This window comes from Labrus bergylta, chromosome 7 (assembly GCF_963930695.1).
Source record: "Labrus bergylta chromosome 7, fLabBer1.1, whole genome shotgun sequence".
Classification (NCBI taxonomy): domain Eukaryota; kingdom Metazoa; phylum Chordata; class Actinopteri; order Labriformes; family Labridae; genus Labrus; species Labrus bergylta.
In genome coordinates, this window is record NC_089201.1 from 31,435,175 (window position 1) to 31,458,166 (window position 22,992).

At 44.6% G+C, this 22,992-nt stretch overlaps 2 protein-coding genes across 2 annotated transcripts in view; both read left to right on the forward strand.

Moving 5' to 3' along the window:
- The window catches only part of LOC136179609 (NLR family CARD domain-containing protein 3-like), a 265,362-nt gene that overhangs the window by 187,712 nt on the left and 54,658 nt on the right, over positions 1-22,992 (forward strand). The window lies entirely within an intron of this gene.
- Positions 1-22,992, forward strand: part of LOC136179615 (NLR family CARD domain-containing protein 3-like) — a 39,411-nt gene that overhangs the window by 12,138 nt on the left and 4,281 nt on the right. Inside the window, exons 3-5 of the mRNA XM_065956454.1 lie at positions 3,563-3,774; positions 4,054-5,905; positions 8,754-8,927. Coding sequence (XP_065812526.1) covers positions 3,563-3,774; positions 4,054-5,905; positions 8,754-8,927 — 2,238 coding nt within the window. The remainder of the gene's footprint in view (positions 1-3,562; positions 3,775-4,053; positions 5,906-8,753; positions 8,928-22,992) is intronic.

Here is a 22,992-nt window from a genome sequence, read left to right on the forward strand (position 1 = left end):
TAAAATGCATCTTCACTAGTGTTACTAGTTACCATTATGAGATTAACTAGTTAACTAGTTAGCATTTGTGTCTAACTAGTTAACTAGTAAAATGAAAACAGATATCGACTAGTAAGATAGTTCTAATCCTGCAATCCAACTAGTTGACTAGTGTGCAATATGTAAATGCAGTGGGTGGGATTATAACCAAATCCTGGGTCCTGATTTGATGTTATTTTTGTTCTTGATTTTTAGAGCCCATCATAAGCCTCAATCCACACTTATCCCCCACCTCCTCGTTACCATTTTGTGCAACAAGTGTTACTAGTGACATTTTAGATCTAGCTAGTTTACTAGTAAAATATTTAAGTCTCACTAGTTAACTAGTACAACTTGTAAAGATGATACTAGTGCAACTAGTGGACATTTGTTCTCTTACTAGTTAACTAGTGAACATTTAGAGCCGCACTAGTTAACTAGTAAGACTAATAAAGCCATCTCTAGTACAACTAGTGGACCTTTCTGCTCTTACTAGTTAACTTGTAAAAACGTTTTATCCTAACTAGGTAGCTAGTATGGTCCATATATATGCCTTTCTAGCTTACTAGTGGACATTTTGGCTCTTACTAGTTAACTAGTAAACATGTTTAGGCGCACTAGTTAACTAGTAGACACACAATTTTTTGTACTAGTTAACTAGTAGATATTTTGCACCTTACTAGTTAACATGTAGGACTTTTTGCCTTCTACTAGTTTACTAGTAAGTCTTTCAACGTTCTACTAGTAAACTAGTGCGGCCAAAGACTTGACTAGTACAGGAAACTGAGCTTTGATATCAAGGATATCTATTAAATCTTCAATCGGCTTTCCATACATTTGACTTAATGAATATTCAATATGGGGCGTTTCTGCCCTAGAAAGGAGAAAATGCAAATAAGTTAAGTTAGTACACACATTGTGATTTACCAAGCCTGACAAAAACTGAGGTGATTGTGACAGTGTCTGAATTTAACACCTTTGAAAAGAACGTGCTAACCCAGGAGACCAGTGTTACACACAACAGGCTGCTGTTATTGAAGTTAGGAGGAGACATAGGCTCAATCAAAGAAGGCATACAGATCATGTTATTCTCCACACATGTTAATATGTTTGGAATGACAGCAGGAAACATCATGATTAAACTATATTGTTGCCTATTTAAACAAAACTGAACATCCACAGCCTCTGCATTCTAAAGAATTTCAACATTGACATTTATTTCTTCCTGTTTCCCTCTTCTCACCAACATTTTATTTTAAACTTGGGATTTCTTTTTTCTCGGGCTGTGCGTCTCTCCCCCAGCTCGTGCGCTCCTCTCCATAGTGCGCTCGTCTCCTCCCTCTACAGCCCGCTGCTGCTACGCTTGGATGGGGGGACCTCACCACTGCTTGTACCCCCGTCTTCGATACCTCTTTCCAGAGCCTTTATGTCCGATCAGACACAGCGCTGGCCAGCTGTCTGGTGCTCAACAATGTGCCGAGTGTCGCGCCTGAGCGCCACAGAGGACACAGCTCACACCTCCTGCACAATGTATGACAATTCATCTTCAAAAGATGAAGAAAAGAGAGGCCCTGTTTAATGCAGAGGTTTTCTTATAAGTCAAATTGTCTTTTTGTAATATTCAGTTTTATCTGCTATAACTCAAAAATACTGTACCTTCATTTACCTCTTCCACTGATACCTATTTTGCGCTTGCAGTCGTCCTGCTTTCTGTCCAAACTCTCCATGACGTAAACCAGTAGAACACACAAAAGCCTAACTTAAATAGTACCGCCTCCACAAGGTTTGCACCTGGTGTCATTCATGCAAACTTTCTGAGTAGATCACCCGAAAATCACACACTCACCAAACGTGCAATTTTTTTGGAGTGAACACACAGTTTAGTTCTCTTTACTTGGGACCTTAGTAAATCAGGCCCTCAGTGTATTAAGAGCTGAGTGCACGCTGTTCTGGGAAAGACAGCGACACAGACCAGTCAGCCTGCGCTACTTTTTCAAAATGTTTCCCTCAAGAGGTCATAATAATGAATTTACAGAAAACTGTAGGATATTGTTCCATAAATAAACCTTGTTGAACGCTCTTTTGATTGAAAGAGTCCTTTATTAAAGTTAAAGAGAAACAAGCGGAGTCGGGCAGAGAGTTCACAAGCTAGGAGTCTCTGCTTCACAACTTTCCCTGCAGGCTGAGAGCTCGACTACCGTACTGTAGCTGGTAGGAGAGCAGACTCCACAAAGAGAAAACAGACTAAAAGGGTGACAGAGCTGAACAGTAACTGCAGGTTTTGGACTTCGCTGAACACAATAAAAACTGTAACGCAGGAAGACAGTGTAAACTTTATTTTCTCTCTGAGAGACCTTCAAAAACACAGCGCGTCTTATACCGGTGCAACTTATATTTAGGATTTTACGTTTTTTTTTAACTCCTGCACATGCTCAGTGTGCAGGTCATGACACGGCTCCTGCACATGCTCAGTGTGCAGGTCATGACACGGCTCAGTGTGCAGGTCATGACACGGCTCCTGCACATGCTCAGTGTGCAGGTCATGATATAGCTCCTGCACATGCTCAGTGTGTAGGTCATGACACAACTCCTGCACATGCTCAGTGTGCAGCTCTCTATAAAGCTGATTAATAACTTTTCAAAGGTCTCAGGTCTCAACCTAAATATTAAACATTTGAACTCATGGCTGTTCAAGATTGTAATGTTCCCCATATTTGTAATAATCCAGTGAATCACCAGGTCACATACCTGAGAGTAGTTATCACCGAGGAGCAAAATATAAGGTGCACCTTAAATTTGAATCCCATCGTTGATAAAACTCTTTACAAAGAGATTTATCTCTGAGACGAAGGACCTTGCTCTCAAAAGCTGAGGGCATTTCCAGACTCACTAATCCGGCTCTATCTTTGGATGTTGACTAAAATGTAACCAACAGATTTGATTATATGTTGTTTAACTTTCTGTGGAAAAACAAAATACATTATGTTAAAAAGAACATGACAATAAACACGAGTCAATGTGTGGGCTTGAACTTTGTAGACTTCACAGCTCTTAACATTCAAAGTGAACAGGCTGAGACATTTTTAAATAACCCAACATCTCTATGGAATATGATTCCTAATTATGTTTTTCTAAAGTTGGTGGCCTGGAATTTTATTACTGTGCAACTATAATATCAGTAAAATCCCAATCAAACTATCCAACTTCCATAAACAGATACTCTTGACTTGGTCTCTCATCTTGAAACATAACTTCTCTCCACACAGATATTACATCTGGAACAATAAGGACATTCTCTACAAAAATGAATCCCTGTTTTTTTTAAAACTGGTTGAAAATAACATCACACTTGTAGGTCAGTTATTGGACTCAGATGGTAGACTCTATGGTTACACAGACAGACTTCTGCACATGCTCACTGAGGAGGACATGGCACACCTTTTTAAAACACTGCTTTTTGTGTCTTTATTTGATTCAGTCCACCACTGGTTTCTAAATGTCAGTCTCAGTTTTCACAGCTTTATGATTTCCCTTATCTCCACAGAATAACAAAGGGGTCTGTTTCTGTGGAGGAGCAGCTGTCCAGCTGTGCTTTGTGTCAGGGCCTCCTAAGAGATCCAGTTTCTACCAGCTGTGGACACTGGTTCTGTAGACAGTGTCTCACCTCATACTGGGACCAGTCTACTTCATCAGGAGAGTCCTCCTGTCCCCAGTGTGGAAAACGACCTAAAATAAGAGGAGGACTGCAGATATCCAGTAAGTCCAGCACTGTAATAAGTAAGACTGAAGTCATTGTGTCTAAAAACATGACAAAGCAGTTAGTATTTTCATTGATATATAGTTAAATGAAACATTTACATTTTATCTGATTCTTGCTGTCAGTTTATATTCAGTATATTTTATTTCTCTTGTAGCAGCACACATTTATTACACGGATGTTTTTGTGTCATACAGTGTGCTTAATGTGTAATAATAAAAATTGTTTATTTGATCATTTTATAAATCCAGTCTCAGGATATGTTTCTTCTCTTTCAGTAGATAGAGGTCTGCAGGAGGTTACAGATGAACTTAAGATCAGTCTGAGGAGGAGATGTGAACATGTGAATGAAGGAAGTGATGAAACAGGAAGTAGAACCCTCCTCAACAGGATCTACACTGAGCTCTACATCACAGAGGGACAGAGTGAAGAGGTGAACACCCAACATGAGGTGAGACAGATTGAGACAGACTCTAAAAAGAAGACCCTCCATGAGACTCCAATCAAGTGTCAGGACATCTTTAAAGCCTTACCCGACCAACAGAACCAAAAGACAGAAGCTCAACCCGACCAACAGAAACCCATCAGAGTGGTTCTGACAAACGGCGTCGCCGGTGTTGGAAAAACCTTCTCAGTGCAGAAGTTCACTCTGGACTGGGCAGAGGGCTCAGAGAACCAAGACCTCAGTCTGGTCATCCTGCTTTCATTCAGGGAGCTGAACTTGATCAGAGATAAGGAGTACAGTCTTCTTGAGCTGCTCCGTGTTTTCCATCCAACATTACAGAAGGTCACAGCAGAGACGCTCGCTGTCTGTAAACTGTTGTTCATCTTTGACGGCCTGGATGAAAGCAGACCGTCGTTGGACTTCACAAACAGTGAGGTTGTGTCTGATATCACAAAGAAATCACCGTTAAACACACTGTTGACAAACCTCATCAAGGGGAATCTGCTCCCCTCAGCTCTCATCTGGATAACTTCTCGACCTGCAGCAGCCAATCAGATCCCTCCTTCATGTGTTGACAGGGTAACAGAAGTACGAGGCTTCACTGACGCCCAGAAGGAGGAGTACTTCAGGAGGAGGTTCAGTGATGATGAAGATCTGTCCAGCAGAATCATCTCACACATCAAGACATCCAGGAGCCTCCACATCATGTGTCTGATCCCGGTCTTCTGCTGGATCACTGCCACAGTTCTGGAGCACATGATGAGCAGAGAGCAGAGAGGAGAGCTGCCCAAGACCCTGACTGACCTGTTCTCACACTTCCTGCTGGTTCAGACAAAGAGGAAGAAGAACAAGTATGGAACATCATATGAGTCCTCAGGAACTGAAGAACTCACCAAATCTGACGGGGAAGTTCTTCTGAAGCTGGGGAGGCTGGCGTTTGAACATCTGGAGGACGGAAACATCATGTTCTATAAAGAAGACCTGGAGCGTTGTGGTCTTGATGTCACAGAGGCCTCGGTGTACTCAGGAGTTTGTACAGAGATCTTCAAAACAGAGTGTGTGATCCACCAGAAAACAGTCTACTGCTTTGTTCATCTGAGTGTTCAGGAGTTCCTGGCTGCAGTCTACATGTTCCACTGTTTGACAAACAGGAATACAGGTGTAGTGAAGGCTTTCCTTAAAGACATGAACATCATTTTTCAAACTCCTGAAAGTGATGACTTATCCCTGGAAGTCTTCCTGAGGAGTGCCATGGAGAAATCCCTGAAAAGTAAAAATGGTCACATGGACCTGTTTGTTCGCTTCCTTCATGGCCTCTCTCTGGAGTCCAATCAGAGACTCTTAGGAGGCCTGCTGGGTCGGAGAGACAACAGTCCAGAAATGATCCAGAGAGTCATCAACAACCTGAAGAAGATGAACAGTGATGATATCTCTCCTGACAGAAGCATCAACATCTTCCACTGTCTGACGGAGATGAACGACCTCTCAGTCCATCAGGAGATCCAAGAGTTCCTGAAGTCAGAGAACAGATCAAAGAAACTCTCTATGATCCACTGCTCTGCTCTGGCCTACATGCTGCAGATGTCAGAGGAGGTTCTGGATGAGTTGGACCTGAAGAAGTACAAGACATCAATCCAGGGACGACTGAGACTGATTCCAGCTGTGAGGAACTGCAGAAAGGCAAAGTAAGTCCAGATGTGATTAAATATGAGTAAAAATAAGCAGTTTAGTTCTTCAAATATATACTATACAATATCTAGGTTTTTGAAAACTGGAGCTGGAGAATATCTGAAATATTAACAAACTCTTCAGTCACTTGTATTTTGTTCTAAGTTCTCTTGAGCTGCTTTAAATGCAACTAGGTTGAGTCACTTCACCTCACATAATGTTCAGATGGACTCACAGGAAACTGCACTGGTACCTAAACCCAACGTAACTTTGCCCCTTTGTTAACATTTCAGCTTTCAGTCAAATGAAAAAGGAGAACCAGCTGATTTAGATGATGTAATTTGTCAAATCTAGCAAAAAAAATCTGTGTGAAATGAGGAAACATCTCATTGTAGCTCTCACCTCGCAAATATGCCTCGTATCAATCTATCAATCTTTATTTGTATAGCGCCAGCTCATAACAAGTGTCATCTCAAGACGCTTTACAAAAAGCAGGTCAAAGACTTTACTCTTATTTAATATTACAAAAGAGCAGGTAAAAAGACTTTACTTATTTCAAGAGTAACTAAACCCTAAAACCACTTTTTTCAACTTTAAACCTCTGTATCTGAGTATTAAGTAGTGTTATGGATCAATCCAAGTCCCAATCTCGACATTTGAGTACAAAGTATTGAAATTTGAAATATTGTGTTAGAAATGTGCATAGTGTCTGTCCTTCCGTTTGAAAAATTCTAACGGCTGTGTGCCGTACAGTATGACGTAGGAGTACAGCCCCACATCACCAAACCTATAAAAGCCTCGTCACCCGACTCGGCGAACTGCGGGGACTCAAGTGTGTGTGTGTGTATTTGTGTGTGTGGGGCAAACATTGTATCATGTTGCGGCTGATAACGGCGCGGAAGGAGTGAGTGGCCGAGTTTACCCCCCCCCCCCCCCCCCCCCCCCCAAGACTGGACCTGGCTTGAAAATAGGAAAGGGGGAGATGGGATAAGATGCAGGAAGAGGGATAGGGAACGGGGGGGGGGGGGGCTCAGAGAGCTCAGGAGTTCCCAGGAAATGATGTTGTTAGTAACTGAGATTTACAGATAGTGACATGCAGTAATATGATCTCAGAGAGAGGGAGGGAGAGAGAGGGAGGGGGAGAGAGAGCGAGAGAGAGAGCGAGAGAGAGAGGGAGAGAGAAAGAGAGAGAGGGAAAGAGAGAGAGAAAGAGAAAGAGAGAGAGGGAAAGAGAGGGAGAGAGAGAGAGAGATAAGAGAGAGAGAGAGAGATGAAGGTACCAGTTCCCCTGGTAGTCTAAGTCTATAGCAGTATAACTAGGATCTGGTCTACACCAGCAGCAGCCCTAACTATAAGATTTATCAAAAAGGAAAGTTTGAAGTCTATAATTTATTTTATTGTTTTCTTAATAACAACGCAGTGCATGCTGACACTACACACACACACACACACACACACACACACACACACACACACACACACACAGAGACACACACACACACACACACACACACACACACACACACACACACACACACACACACACACACACACACAGCTGAAATACAGCATCGTCATACAGCAACAGTTATAATAATGACAGTTAATTTTCAAACCTGTACAGTACGATTTGGCTACAGGGAACATAACGACAGGCTGAGTACTTACTAGAAAATGGACTCAACTTGACCAGAACTCAGTAAAGTCTGTGCAGCGTCTCACACGCTCTCTCGCCCTTTCTCTCTCTTTCTTGCTCTCTCTCTCGCTCCCTTTCTCTCTCTCTCTCTCTCTCTCCCTCTCTCTGCTGTAGGGCAAGTTTCTGACCCCTGATTCACCAACAAATAAAAGAGGTGGGGGGGGGGGATCACCACGGCAGCCCTAATTACAACCCCATTAACCAAAGACTGGGATAATGTTGAATGCTGATTTAAAGGTTAACTCCTGCACACGGTCTATTAAGTAAATCAAGAATATTTCTCTTTGTCTTGATTTAAACCGCTCGGACATTTTTGTTTTCCTCCTTCATGGACTCGAGCCAACGTCACCAGATTAAAGTCTGACGAGTTGTGTTAGCGTGCGTGGAAAGGGACATTTGATTAGTTTTTCTGTCCTCACTTTATGCTGATGTAAAGGGTTAAAAAAACGTGTATATAATTCATTAAAATGTGTTTCGTCTAAAGCTAAAAACAAAGGTTATCAAAAAGTTAAAAATGCATTACAAGATTTGAAAACTGTGTTAAAAGTCATTGGGACAGTCAGAACAAATGTATTGAGTTAAAAAGAGACCCCAGTATATCTTTTTATGTTTATGTGTCTAAAATAGCTATTTAGAGCCGAATTCCATTGCACTGAACTTGTTACGATGTTATTGCAATCCTCAATCAGGTCACTAGAGGGCGCATAGCGCTTGTGAGGAGCATAATACCCCAAAGAGGCAAGTTCTAAACTGTGCTGCTTCTTTGTATTTACATACAGAAACTTCTTCTCTGGCACCACTAGGCCAGGTCGGGGGAGCAACACTGACAGTAGAAGAACTTAAAGTAACACCATTAACCAGATAACTGTTTAGTAAAAGTGACATGATTACTGAAGTTACCAACAGTAATACCTTACATCACGTTACAGACAGAAGGTGGCCGGGTGGATAAAAAAGTAAACTGACCAAAATAATATATTTTGTTTTTGTTTTACACACATTTGTTCCAGTACATTTAATTGTGTTAATAAGGTATTATGTTCCGCGGAAAATTAAAAGTATTGTGCTCACCTTTATTTTTTTTAAAGGAAGTCGTGTCAGCAGACTGGGGACTCAATTTATGTTGTTTGTTGACACAACAGAATGTCAGAATGTTAATGTCATGACAGGTTTTCAGACTGTGGACTGTCAGAGACTCACTGTGAAGTCGTGGCCTCAGCTCTGAAGTCCAACCCCTCCCATCTGAGAGAGCTGGACCTGAGCGGAAACAATCTGCAGGATTCAGGAGTGAAGCTGCTGAGTGAGGGACTGAAGAGTCCAAACTATAGACTGGAGACTCTGAGGTAAGACAACAGGTTTAATTTCTCTGTTCAGATTCATATGATGTGAGACTAAATTGTAGACTTCAGGCTGATAATCAAATGATCCACACTGAGGATCTTAATGCTGAAGTCCATTTTCTTCTTCTGTGGTTTTATCCTCAGAGTGGTAGCAATTTAAAGCCTTACATTTTAAACCTAAATATATATTAAAAAAAATAACTTGTTGTATATTTCACTCTTTACCACCTGAAAAGCTGATTTTTAGATAAATTATGAATAATTAAACAAAGAAAAACAATCATTCCAATTTCAACCATCAGACATAAAAATACACTTTTAATACCTATTTTTTCGTCTTAAAAATCGGCTGCGTCTTATACACCGGTGCGACCAATATACCAGTAAAAAATACTAAAACACGCGCCGTCATTACAGCGGGGCAGCGGCCCCTATCACTGCGACCTGGGTGATTAAAAACCTTAAAGTCTATGTTAAAAACACATCCCCATTCATTGTGTATTGAAAGCTGAGTGCACGCTGTGCTGGGAAAGACCAGACCAGTCTGGCTGCGCGACTTTTTTCACATCTTTTCTCCCTCACGAGGTCATAATCATACATTTACAGAAAACAGTGGTATATTGTTCCGTAAATAAACCTTGTGGAGTTCTCTTTTGATTTAAAGAGTCCTATGTTAAAGTTAAAGAGTGACCAGCGGAGTCAGGCAGCGCGACTTGCAAGCTAGCAGGTCTGAGCCTCACAACTTTCCCTGCAGGCTGAGAACTCAACTACCGTACTGTAGCTGCACGTTGTAGACATCGCTGAACACAATATAAATCCTCACGCAGGAGAACAGTTTAAAGTTTTTTTTCTCTCAAAGAAACCTTCAACACTGGGTGCGTGCATTCCAATTTCAACCATCAGATGTAAAAATAAAGTCAAACACTTGTTTTGTCTGAGATGTTTGTGACACTGTGAGATTCTGAAACTGTCAAAGGAAAGTTTAAATTGAAGACTCTTTGATTGAATGTCTTCTCTATAACTACAATAAATATTACACGTTTACTTTGTTCACTTTCCGTTGCAGACGATCGTCTTTTTTTTTTTCCTTACTCTTATCTTATGGTTTATTTTAATATTAGGTGTGTATTTACCTTAAAATCTGGTATATAAGACGCACCTTGTTTTGAAGGTCTGTTAGAGAGAAAAAAAAAGTTTAAACTGTCTTCCTACATTTCGATTTAAATTGTGTTCAGCGATGTCTACAACGTACAGTTTCTGTGCAGCAGTGTCGTTCTTTTAGTTCCGTCTGTTTTCACTTTCTGGTGTTTGCACTCCTATTAGCTACAGTACGGTAGTTGAGTTCTCAGCCTGCAGGGAAAGTTATGAGGCACAGACTCCTAGCTTGCGAGTCGTGCTGCCGGACTCACTCCGCTCGTCACTCTTTAACTTTAATATAGGACTCTTTTAGGGCTGCAACTAATGATTATTTTAATAATCGATTAATCGGTTAATTATTTTTTTCGATTAATTGATGAATCGGATAAAAAACCAAAAAACATTTTGAATTTCCACACGTTTATTCAAAAACAGAACATTAGTTCATTGACAGTGCAAACAAAAGTGCAAAAACAACAGGTGACTGCTCGGACGTCTCCATGAGCTTCGTGAAATGGGTCCTTGAGGGAAGAGTGTAGCCAGGGTTCAAGGTGGAGATCATGGTAGTGAAGTTACATCTTCATTTTCAACCGTCGTCAGAGGCCTAAGCATGGTGAGGATTCTATCTGTGGTGTACATGATGTTTTCTGCAATGACAAAGATAGTATTACTATGTAAAACAGCACAATTTACATCAAATCAAGATGCCTTGTTGTTTTAGTTATGAATTATTGTTATGTAAAGGCAAAAAAGTAACCCAAAGAGCACTTACAGACAACACACGTTTTTATAATATATATTTATTTACACTCATACAGGTACCCTAAAAACTTCTTATTTACACAAATTTAATTAAGTGTCTAAATGCACTTGCATGCAGTGCAGTGTATTAACTCTCACCGTATTACTGACAAAGTGCTTTACATTTTTTTTAAACTAAAATAAAATGCAAAACACACCTACACAAATATATTCCAACGTCAACAGAAAATAATATGGGAAAAAATCAAAGAATATGTCTGACAACGTATTGAACGTGGGCCTAAAAAAGACAAAATAATAAAGTTTTCTTTAGTCTAAGCTTGTTTGGTGTTGGCAAAGTAAAAAGTTAGGATTAAATTAACCAGCTAACGCTAACGTTACTTTAATGAACTTTTCATGCTTGTCAAGCTGGATAACAATCACCAGACGAGCAACCGGAGACACTAACGTTACATTTTCTTACTTGAAAACTGAACAAACATGGGATTTTGTAGTGACTTACCCTGCTGTCGAGCTCCCTTCCTAGTCAGCGATGACTCCGACATGTTTACTTTTCAGGTGCTGCATCATCACTGTGGTGCTCCCGTGCCGCGCAATATCGCTGGTGCAAAGCTTGAAACTAACTCCTGTTTTTATGCATTAAGTGCTCCCACACTTTGGAAGATTTCTGTTGAACCGTTCTCTCTGCTCTGCCATGTTTAATATCTGAAATACCAGCTCCGCTCTCTCACGCTCTAGCTCCGACACGCTGTGCTGCTGTCGGCATGTAAACAGTTCGGCGTGTACGTCACCAGTCTGCGACATAGGGAGTGACGCAATAATTGTGCGACACAACGAATTGATGATGAAATTCGTTGAGGAGGTGGATGGCGCTGTGAGTATCGCGAGACGTAGAATCGAGGTGAGATCCAACATGGCGACGCGCAGTCACTGAGACCAAGAAAACAAAACACCGGGACTCTTTTTTTACCAACAAAACACATAATATTCTACATCCCAGACCGTACAGCATAAAGCGGAATACTTCTTCTCTCACATGCGGGAGGATATAGCCGACCTGGAAGCCTACATCGACCACTTTTACAGCAAACAGAACATGGATTCAGCTACCGACACTCCACAACAAGACCCCTCAAACCCAAACAAACGGAAAAAAACTTCATCCACGGACACCAGTGATCTCCAAACAACCGACATTGAGGTCAGTGTCCTCCAATCAATCAATAACAAACTGGATTTACTGGTTACATTACATGATGAAATAAAAGAGCTCCGTGCCAGCCTGGAATATGCACACAACCACATTGAAAAACTTGAACAGTCAAATAACTCACTTCAAACTTCCGTCAGCTCACTTACCGAAAAAATGAACTCCGTCACAAAAGAGAACAAAATCATGAAAGAAACTATCCTGGACATTCAAACTAGAAGCATGCGCGACAACCTGATCTTCTCCGGCATTCCCGAACACCCGAACGACAACCCCGAAAACCTGCTGAAAAACAACTCAGACTCCCACCCGCCACCGTTAACCAGATCACCTTCCACCGTGTCCACCGTCTCAGATCTCATTCCAATAAAGCACCCCGACCCATCATCGCAAAACTGGAACATTTCAAGCACAAAATACTCATCAAAAGCAAGAGAAGGGAACTTAAGGACACACACGACGGACTAAATGACCAATTCCCACGTGAAATAAATGACCGGCGAAAAATCCTCTACCCTCAAACAACAGAGACTAAATAATAGACGTGTCAGCTTGGTTGTTGACAAACTCTACATAGAAGGACAGCTCTACTGCGACTCCAAAACTACCCCATGGCTCTTCTAACCCACATCCCACCTGAACTGCAGTGACTAATGAATCTTTGACTACATCTTTAACCTCTCCTACCTCGCTATTGTCTCTCCAAAACCTCTGATCTTCTACAATGAAGGTCTATATGTGTATTGTTTTTGTTATTTTATTTACTCCCTCCCTCTCCCTTATATATCAGCAGAACACACACACACACACACACACACACACACACACACACATACAGGGATTACAGTTCTACGATGGATTTCCATCAATTTCAGAATTGTAATATTTTTAGTCAGTGTCAGACAAAAGAAGTCGAGCAGAATGTGGGTTAGTGACAAACGTGCAAACTACTGTTTTTAATGTCAGTCATTTATCTGAATCCTGTAACACAAGTGTAGTTTTGTGTCTGTGTGGCATTTCAATATAGGCTACAGTCAGAACTTTTATCTGCTACGTGAAGTCGGCTCGGTGTATAGGAGGCTTTTATTGTGGTAGTGAACATCAGCGTGGACTGCCCGTCATGTCCAGACTTTTTTTTTAGTCTTCGGTGCGCAATTTATTTACCAGACCAAAGAAAAGAATACCAGGGAAATAACAATCCATAACATGACGGAGTTTACCGTTAAAGTTTTATTACGTACAGGCAGAGCAGACAGTCACCGAGTGCTCCGCTAACGGACACACTCCGTTAGGAACGCACGTCACGACAACACGTGATACAACACATTACCCACACAGAGCACCACGACATGAATCACCTTTAAACTGGACCGTGTGATGACACAATTCTTACATCTTATATTAGCTTAACAAGCTAGCACTAGTTTACTTTTAACGACTGAGTGGGTGAAAGTTATTAAGTACAGTACTGCATAAGTTCTGTCCAATGTAAACAAAAAGAAGCCTAATAACTAATTTGAGACTGATTTGAGTGATATTTTGGTTATATTTACCTGATTACAGGTTGGTGCCCCAAAACGAGATTAAACATAGTTTAATGATATTTTATTTATATTATTAATAATTAAGTATAATTATTAAAGAATATAACCAAAGTTGACTTGATACAACCCCAACAAATGGTGCCCAGCTTTATTGCACTGTAAATGCACAGTAATCCAAACTTAAATCCTAAAAAGGATCCTTTTGAAGAAAATTATATTTTCTTTAAATTTTTGTGGTTTAAGCAAAGCAGACATCAAGCTGTGGCTTAGTTGTGTTGTATGTTGTTAGTTAATGGTTAAAGCCATAACTGTTGTCCCCTTTGGGTCCATACAACAATTGGACATAATGATGCAGCTAGTGTGACTTTATCAAGGAACTTTGTTGCATTAATCTAGATTTTGATCCTGAAGTATTCTACTAAAGGATTGTGGTGCTCCTTGTTTTTTGAGAGCCATCTGGCCAGATGAGAGTGTAACCTCATCATTGTTGCATAGCCAGCTGTCTGAGAGGTGTGAGTTCCTCCCTTCCTTTGAGGACTTGAGGTGTGAATCCCCTCTCCTATCTTCCAGGATAGACTGCAGTGATCAGTTGGGAAACTTAGAAAGGTTTGCTCTTGTGTACACGAAAGTCCCGTTCCTAACAAAAGACAGAATGGGCGAGGAAAGCCCACATTACTCAGGAGCTGAGGCTCCCTGTGGATTAGACGATCGTTCCATTCAAGATGTAGTTGCTAGTCTGATCCACCTCCCTATAGAGCAGCTTGACAGTCTGAACTCCTACTCTCTAAGCACATGTGAAGAGAAACTAAAGGGCTTGGTTGAATATGCAAATCAACCAACTGGGAAGCCAACACGCACAATTTCAGATGTTCTAGGCGAAATTCTCCTCCTTTACCAGCGCAAATCAAATGTGCAGAATGAGATACAGCGGGAACAGCTAGCCCGGGTACAAGAAGAAGGACAGATCCTGCGGGACGACTTCGAAGGGATGCAGGATAAACTAAAGGCCCTGCAGGAGGAGAATAAAACACTGCACGAAAGCAGCAAACTGGCCGAACAGAAGAAACGAAGTGATATGGTACCCAGAGTTCAGGACAGGCAGAGAAGGACTTCAGCCCCCAGATCAGATGAGGAAACCTCAGATGAAGGATGGGAGACCGAACCAAGCCCATGGACGAGGGAGACAGACATGTTGAAGGATCTGGAGGAGAGGGGAAGGCACCGCCGGGTCGACCCAGGCACAAAAGCGCCCACGTCCTTCGACTACCCGGTAAAGAGTGGGATGAGTAAAGAGGAAGGGCCCCCGCGTTCCGCAATACGCTTTGAGCAAAGAGAACCCTCACCCCGCAGGAGGAGGGGCTTCACACCCCCTAGAGACAGGGAGGAGACGCGGGCCCACTCGGGCACCGAACGCTACCCGCCCCACGGGAGACGGCCACGTTTGAGCTAAACGCCACGGTTACAACCCTACTACCGTGACAACCACAGGGCTTACGATTCGTCAGATGAATCGGACGACCACCGCCAGCCTTCAAGTCAGGGCCTGCGTACCAGGCAGATAGAATCTCTGGCCAAAGATGTGGAGCGTTTTGATCCAAATAGCCCAGACGCAAATGTCGATGACTACGTCACAGAAATCGACCAGTGTCTCCTTGACCTGCCCTACGCATCATTGCGTGAAAAACTAAAACTGATTTGGAATACGTCAACTAGGACGGTTCGTGCGTTCATGGGGACACTCCCATATGAGGTCCGTCAGTACTACCCTGCACTCTGCAGAGCTCTGCGGGAAGAATATTCAGTCTACACAGACTCAGCAGCAGCTACCCTTGGAGCTTTCAGTGTTGTGCATAAGAAGCACGAGGCCCCCAGGGAGTACTACAGGCGCCTAAGGGCTGCCTACGTCCAAGGAAGAAAAGCACCAGGATTAGAGGAAGATAAAGCCTTCAAAGCGTTGTTCACACACAACCTGCACGACAGCGTGCGATACGATGTCGCCATGCATTGTAGAGACCGTAGCCTAACTATGCAGGAAATGAAGAGATACGCGCAAGTAATGTGGGAAACCCGTCTGCGCCCGGAGTCCAGGAAGCCAGAGAGCAGCCACAGTGTCCTGGAAATCACAACACCAGAAGTCGACTCGCTAGCACTTGAGGGCGACGAACTACTGTGCCCCAAGACGATAACCAAACCACAATACTCTGGACCGCCTCGCCCACCTGGTGGGCAGCAGAGTCAAAGGGACGAAGGGTGGAACAAATCGCAGTCTAAGTATCGACCGCCGCAACGAAATCACACCAGACCAAGAGGGAATTTCAGAAATGATCAACACTCCAGACCGAAGGATAGGTTTGACGGCAGGCCCTACGAGTCCGCTGAGGGCAGAAATACAAACACGGAGATGGTGGATATGATTCGCCAGTGCATGACAGATGTGATGACACAGATGGGAACCTCTCATCAACCATCTGCACCCCTTGACCATCAGAGGAAACCTGATTCAGACCCGAGGACAGCATGACTAACCCAAGGTCCTTCCCCTGTCACCGCTAAAGTCTACTTCGTGGGTTGGGGAAGGGAGCCAAAGGAGTCCAGGGGGCCCCCTGGAGTTCCCCCGCCTGACATTTCCCCCACCTTCTTGACCTTTCTGGGAGACCTTGTCCGGAAGGGCAAGGCCAGACGGATCTACACTTCAGTAGTGCTAGGGGGTTGTGTCAACACACTAGCCCTACTCAACTCAGGTGCCGAAATAAGTTTAAAGTGTCGAGAGACCTTTGCTAAACTTGCCCGAACAATGCTCTCCCTAGGTAAACGTCTGCAGGTGGAGCACTGCAATGTCACCATCACCACTTACACCCAAGACATCTCACCAATCACCCGGCGCGCTTGGGTCAATCTCTCTTTTTTGGGAAATGACACTGGTCCTCCCAGTTTACATCTGCCTCCTGGATACAGAACCACTTCTCATCGGTCAAGACCTCTTAGATCGGGTGGCACTTCTATTCGACTGTCAACGGGGACATATTTGGGCTCAGGTAAATGTACCCAAGCCATTCTCACCCGATAGCGGTCAAAACCCCGGAGAGGGACAGGTGGCCGTCGTCAGAAGGTCGGGCGCTACCATACCCATGCTTATGCCCCCTTTTGAACCAGGCCCCAGGACTGACCTCCCTCAACCGGCTCCATCCCCAGTGGTTGTGTCAATTCCATTCCAGGCACATCAGTCATTTCTTTGCTCACTAAGGAGCACTGACTCGTCATTGTACTGCCCCCTTTTGGTCGGAAAAGTCCGGTTGCATGGTCGCGAAATTTCAGAAGCTATGCTGACACTCTGGTCCGAAAAATCAGCAATAAGTTATGACCTGTACCAGGATCTGTGCAACCACCCTGTTCCCCCAGTGTTGGTACCTTGGAGTCACCGCATCTTGTCTTGTTCTTAAATCCCTTGGGGTATGCACGCTTTCCATCCAACTCGGGGGGAAGAGAGTCACTCACGTTGTCAGCGTGACCCCGCATCTCCAAGCCCCATTCTTCATGGGGTGGCGGATCTGCTTGTCAGACTTGGTGCCCAGCTGGATACAGTCAACCAGATTCTGTGGGCCCAGGCTGGGGCTGACCTTGGTCTCCCGGACACTGAGCCTGATCACCTGAAGTCAGGCCAGACCATTCCGAGGGCATGTCAAGTAGCTAGTGAGATGCAGGTAATCATACCTGCAAGGACAGCAGGTGCCCCCATCCGTCTCATGATCCCCAAGGGGCAGAAGATACCCGGCTGTCAGGCCTTCTTCCAGCCTCTGCCTTACTTTGGGAAACTCAACCTAACGATGTGTGGAACCCCCCTTCTTGAATTGGACAACCGATCGACCTATCTGCTTGTCCAAAATCTCACCCATATCGCTGTTCAGGTGGAAGCTCTGCAACCACTCGGGATGCTGATCGACATTTCGTTTCACGACTTTGAACTGACTATACCTGTCATCGGGGAGCTTCCCCCGTCCTTGAGCAGGATTGACCCCTCCTGCCAAGTCAGTTTCAGCTTCCCGACTAACATGATCAAAATCGCTCGCCATGAGATGTTGCAGGATGAAGCCACCTGTAGCGCCTCCTTGAGCGATGAAGGCGACATGGTTATATATGCCTTGGCCACACAGCCGGCAGGCACAACATCAAATGACTCCAGCCCCGAACCATATCTCGGCTTCGAGTCAGAGATCGAACAGCAAATAGGAAAGGCAGATGCACTAACCACAGAAGACCAGAAGGACGCACTTCGGAGTTTATTCCGCAACTTCCAGTCTATCTTTTCACGTGACTCCCAGGACTGTGGAGTCACCAACCTTCACACAGTGCGTATTCCAACGGACCCAAAGGCCCCACCAACCCCTTGGAGTCTGCAATTACTCTCTGCAGTTCATTGAAGACTACGCAGAAATAGCAAGGCCAATGACGGAACTCCTGCGCAAAGACAAGGCGTTCGAGTGGAGCAAAGGGCAGGAGCAATCGTTCATTCAAATGAAAGACAAACTGTGTTTGGCTCAATGCTTAGCCTACCCAGATAAAGACAAAGAGTTCTACCCGGAGGCAAGCTTCTCCCCCCAATGCCTCAGTGCGGCTCTAGCACAAATGCATGACACCGACAAGAGGGTGGTGGCCTATGCAAGCCGACCTCTAAGCGGCGTGGAAATGAAGTTTTCGGACTGTGAGAAGGCCCTCCTGGCCACTGTCTGGGCGGTGGAACACTTCCGCAGTTACATCGGAGGACAAAGGGTGATCATTGAAACATGCCATCAACCTGTTACCTTCCTCAACAGCCAACGACTGCGGGAAGGAAGGGTCACAAACAGCCGTATTGCCTCCTGGATGATGGCATTACAGGGCTACGACATCGAGGTCAAATACGCACAGAACCTGAAAATGGCTCTGGGCCAGGGGCTGGCTGAATGCCAACACTGTGACTGCGAAGAATCTCCAAACTCCCAGCCTGTTTCAGTCACTTCCCCTACAATACCCTCAAATCACCATTACTACGATGAGAACATCTGCCAAGATCTCCCCAAGGTCTTCATGGATGGGTGCTCATTTCAACATGAATGCCAACCCCGGGCAGGGCTTGAATTGCATGGATTGGTCACCAGTCCGAACAACCGGACCACTACCAACTCGGGCCCAAGACCAGTCAGTATACTGAGATTGCAGCAGCGCTCATCGCACTGCAACAAGCCGCTAAGGCAGTTATTTCGCAACTAGTGGTCTGCTCTGACTCCAACTACGCTCGTCATAGTTTCATCCCATTTCCCGGTCTGGAAAGGAAATGACATGAAAAATGCAAGGAACAAGGAGGTCAAGCACTCTGAGCTGTTTCTGTGAGCAGCTTGTATCGGAGCGAGGCATGACTGTATATTGGAAGAAGGTCAAGGGCCACTCCCAGATTTCAGGCCCGGACAAGGACGGCAACGATGAAGCCGACCGCTTAGCCAAGTTGGGTGCGATACAGGGTACACCCTGGTGTTTCAAGACCACGTGGCTCCCAGAACCGGAAGCAAAGCAGGTTAACGCTATCACTCGGCGACAGTCACGAGAGAAGAAGGAAGTCCCTCAAACCTGCAACCAGATTGTGCAACTGGGTCGAGAACCTGGGGATGCAGACTTAGTCTCTATGCAGGAACGAGATCCTGCCATTCAAAACATCCGGCAGCTGCTGAGGGACCCACACTCACCTAGGGCTTCGACCACCCTGCCAGGGGGTTACGATGACGTGAGGGCTCTCCTCGCTGACCTGTCACACTTCAAACTGGAAAAGGACTTGTTGGTCTACACCTGCGGGAAACAAGGGCCACCCCGGTGGGTCGTACCAACCGACCATAGGGGGGTGATGCTAGCCCACGCCCATGACTCTCCGATTGGAGGACACCGGGGGATACTATGTACGCCTTGATCCCTGGGATGTATACCGCAAACACATCCGTCTACCCCCACAACTAACTGAAGGGAGATTAAGTGGAGCCCAAGCGCACGACACAGTCGAAAGAGCGAAACAAACCACTATCCATATTCTCGAACAACTGCAGAAGTTCTTAGTTACTGAGGAAGACCTCAGCGGGAAACAGCGGCCAAAACGGTTCCTCGGCGGCCTGCTGGCCGCTGCCTCTGCCATCGGGTCATTATTCTCTGTGGGCCTCTCCGCTGCTAACACAGTTAGCCTCAGCACTCTCCAGAGACATATGAGCAAACTTGATGATGAAATGCCAGAGATCAGACAGAGACTCTTTCCACAACAAGAACAGCTACAAGACCTTGGAAAGACCATCCAGGGTATCAGTGACCGTTAACTTACACTCGACCCTCCTTAACAACACCTTGCATGCTCTAGACACCCTGTCAGTGGTTGTAAAGGAAGATATCACCTATGTAAGGGTAATAAGGGATGTGATGCAGGATCTGATTCGAGAAGTGAGCTTATCAGTAAATAATCTTAGCGGAGGAAAGATCCCAGCCTACCTGGTTTCCTTGAACCTGGTAGAACAGATACTGAAAGCAGCCACTACCACTGTGGTACAACCCTCACAGGTACACCTAGCATACAGCCTTGGTAGTGCAGTCCCCATTGCGATAGATCCCGAAAATCTAGAAATAGGTTTTATTCTTAACCTCCCTATCATAGAACGACAGAATATATATAGAATGAGATCTATATTGAATGTTGGCTTTTGGAAGGGTAACACACATATATATCTCAAAACACCATCCACCATCGCATACCATGATGAAGATCCTTCACTCTACCTCATTCCCAACCTAAACATGTGCACTAAAACTAAGGTAATCCACTGGGCTTGCCCAAGCAACCCCTTTATTAGGGATGTCACCACCTACCTCTGTGGTTTGAGGACTGACTCCCCTGAGCAGAAATGTCAGGGTAGTATGTCTACACGAGACGAGGAAGCCGAAACCAAAGTAGAAAGAGCAGGATATCGGTGGCTCGTCAGCACGCCTGTCACCGAAGCTTTGATGTCTTATGACCGCCATGATACAGTCACTAAATTAACTTTACCAAACCAGACAGTCTTCATGACTGTCCCCCAGCGAGCCACTGTGCACATTAATGACATTGTCCTCCATCACCTCGACCCATCCCGACATGACACATGGATGCATTTAAGGGTTACAATCTCACACTCGACACAACCCTGCAACAGCAACTCAGAGCTGGGGGAACTAAATTGATTCAGTTCAGCCTTAAACCGACTGGACTCACCACCAAATTTAGTCAAATGATTAGGCCGGCACCTAGACAAAGCCAACCTATTAGTGAGATTGCACTAGGGCTCCTGCTTAGTGGCTGGATCATCACGGCCGTGGTGGCATATGTAATGTATAAATACATTAGGAAACTGCAGGCCAAACTAGACTCAATCATGCTCATCCAGCCGCGTTTCACACAGACTAAGACCACTCCACTGGTAGACTCTGGCCTACTCTAGGAGAATGTCCTAACAACCACACCTACAACCTCCACTGTTCTTTCTTACCCTGTCCTCCCCTCTACTTTACCTTCACGTTACCTTATTGTTTTACCTTTTCCATTTCAAAGAATGTGCCCTGAGTAGCAAAGTTTGCTAATGCCTGGTTATGTTTTATGCCTAGTTTTAAACATGGTTAGACAGTCTGCCCAGACTTTGCCTCAGTGTCTGCCCAGACCAAATGCCTCTCCAAATGTATGGACTGTTTGCTCACTAACTAAGTGAAAGTTTGTCTCCTAACTGATTGCCCTCAAGACTGTGATCCGCAATCCCATTCTTCAGGACAAAGGGGGGATGTTGGGCCACGCAGGCTTAGGACAGTCAAACAATGGACTTGGGCCTGCACCCCTGTGGGAAGTCTCATTTGAGTGATTCACTGAAATCACAAGGAAGCCTAAAAGGACTCCTTATCCCAGAATTCCCTGCGGTACTTCACACCTACGTGTGACGTAAAGGGGGGACCGGAACCTGAGGGAGACCCCACAGGAAGGCGGCCAGGTGACAAAACTCCAAGACTTCCATTGCTCGACCTCTTTCCACGCGCTGACTTCTAGTGCTCGGAGACCCAAGCTCACCTCCTGTTTCTGCAACAATCGTCCTTTGTTTTAAGTTTTTTTGGCGCGCAGGTAATCCGCGGCCGGCAGTGTTCTAAATTCCGAGCTCGGATTGTCCAGTGAACGCATCTCAGTTTCCCGGAGAGCGTCAGACTATAACAGATTATCAGAAAGATAACGGTCTTATTCCGTCCTGCAACGAAAGGACATCAACGGACATCTTTCCACTCGACGGAGAACCAACGAAGCCACTCTCGCCGTAAGGGACCCTCGCCGCCATCAGACGCCTCTGCACCAGGACGGACAGAAGATCTGCTCTATCGCCGGACTCTTTTCCTTTCACCAATCGCGGACAAAGCGATTCACAAGTGAGGCTTAATTAGGTCTGGGCAGAATTAGCTTTAGAGAGTGTTTTTAACAATTGTTGATCGAAGCAGAAACTGTAATTTTTTTATCTTTGTTGGACCGCTGCGTCCTGAGTTTTAACTGTTTAAAACTCTTGTTGTTGTTTCGGACCGCTGCGTCCTATATGTGTTTAGTGTAACAGCGTTATAACCGGGTATTACTCTTCTGATCAGAAAGGCCAGTGTAAGCTGTATTAACTTGAATTCGGCTATTGGTTTGTTTCTGTGAATGAAGGGAATTACTCCGAGTTGTGGCGCGGGAGTCAGACTGTGATCCGGCCTTTTCATGCACGCATTTCTCTTTTATTCTCTTTTATCCTCTTTTATTTCCCCTTCTACGAACATACACACACACATATTCCCGTGTAAACGTACCTCTGGAGACCAACTCCACCACTGCGCCATTACGCACAGAGATCTATACACTCGCGGCTATCCAGACGCCTCAGAGACACAGATCGTGTAGGGCCGAACTCAGTCTCTTTTAGACATTAAGGCCACATTTAGGCCTTTGTTAGGTGTGTGCCATCGGAAGGGCGACCACGTGGGACGAAGTAATCTTCCCCCCCTCTCACTCTCCCTTTCATCCACACGCGCACGTACCCAGGTCTTTGTTAGGTTTGCACCATCGTGAACGACCACGTGGGTACGAAGCCATCTCCCCCCTTTTCTTCTTCCCCCTCTCTCTCTCTCTCTCTCTCTCTCTCTCTCACACACACACACTCACACACACACACACCTACATTCACACTCCTTCCACAAGCCTTTGCTTGATAATGTTTGTTGCTTAGATTAGTTTATAATAGTTATTTGTTTAATTAAGTTCATTGATTCTGGATTGATTTTGCTTTGTTTAAATAAATTCTGTTATAATTTAAGAGAGCAGTTGTTTGTGGTTACTGGTGTATTTGCATTGTGATATAAGCTGGGTGCGAAG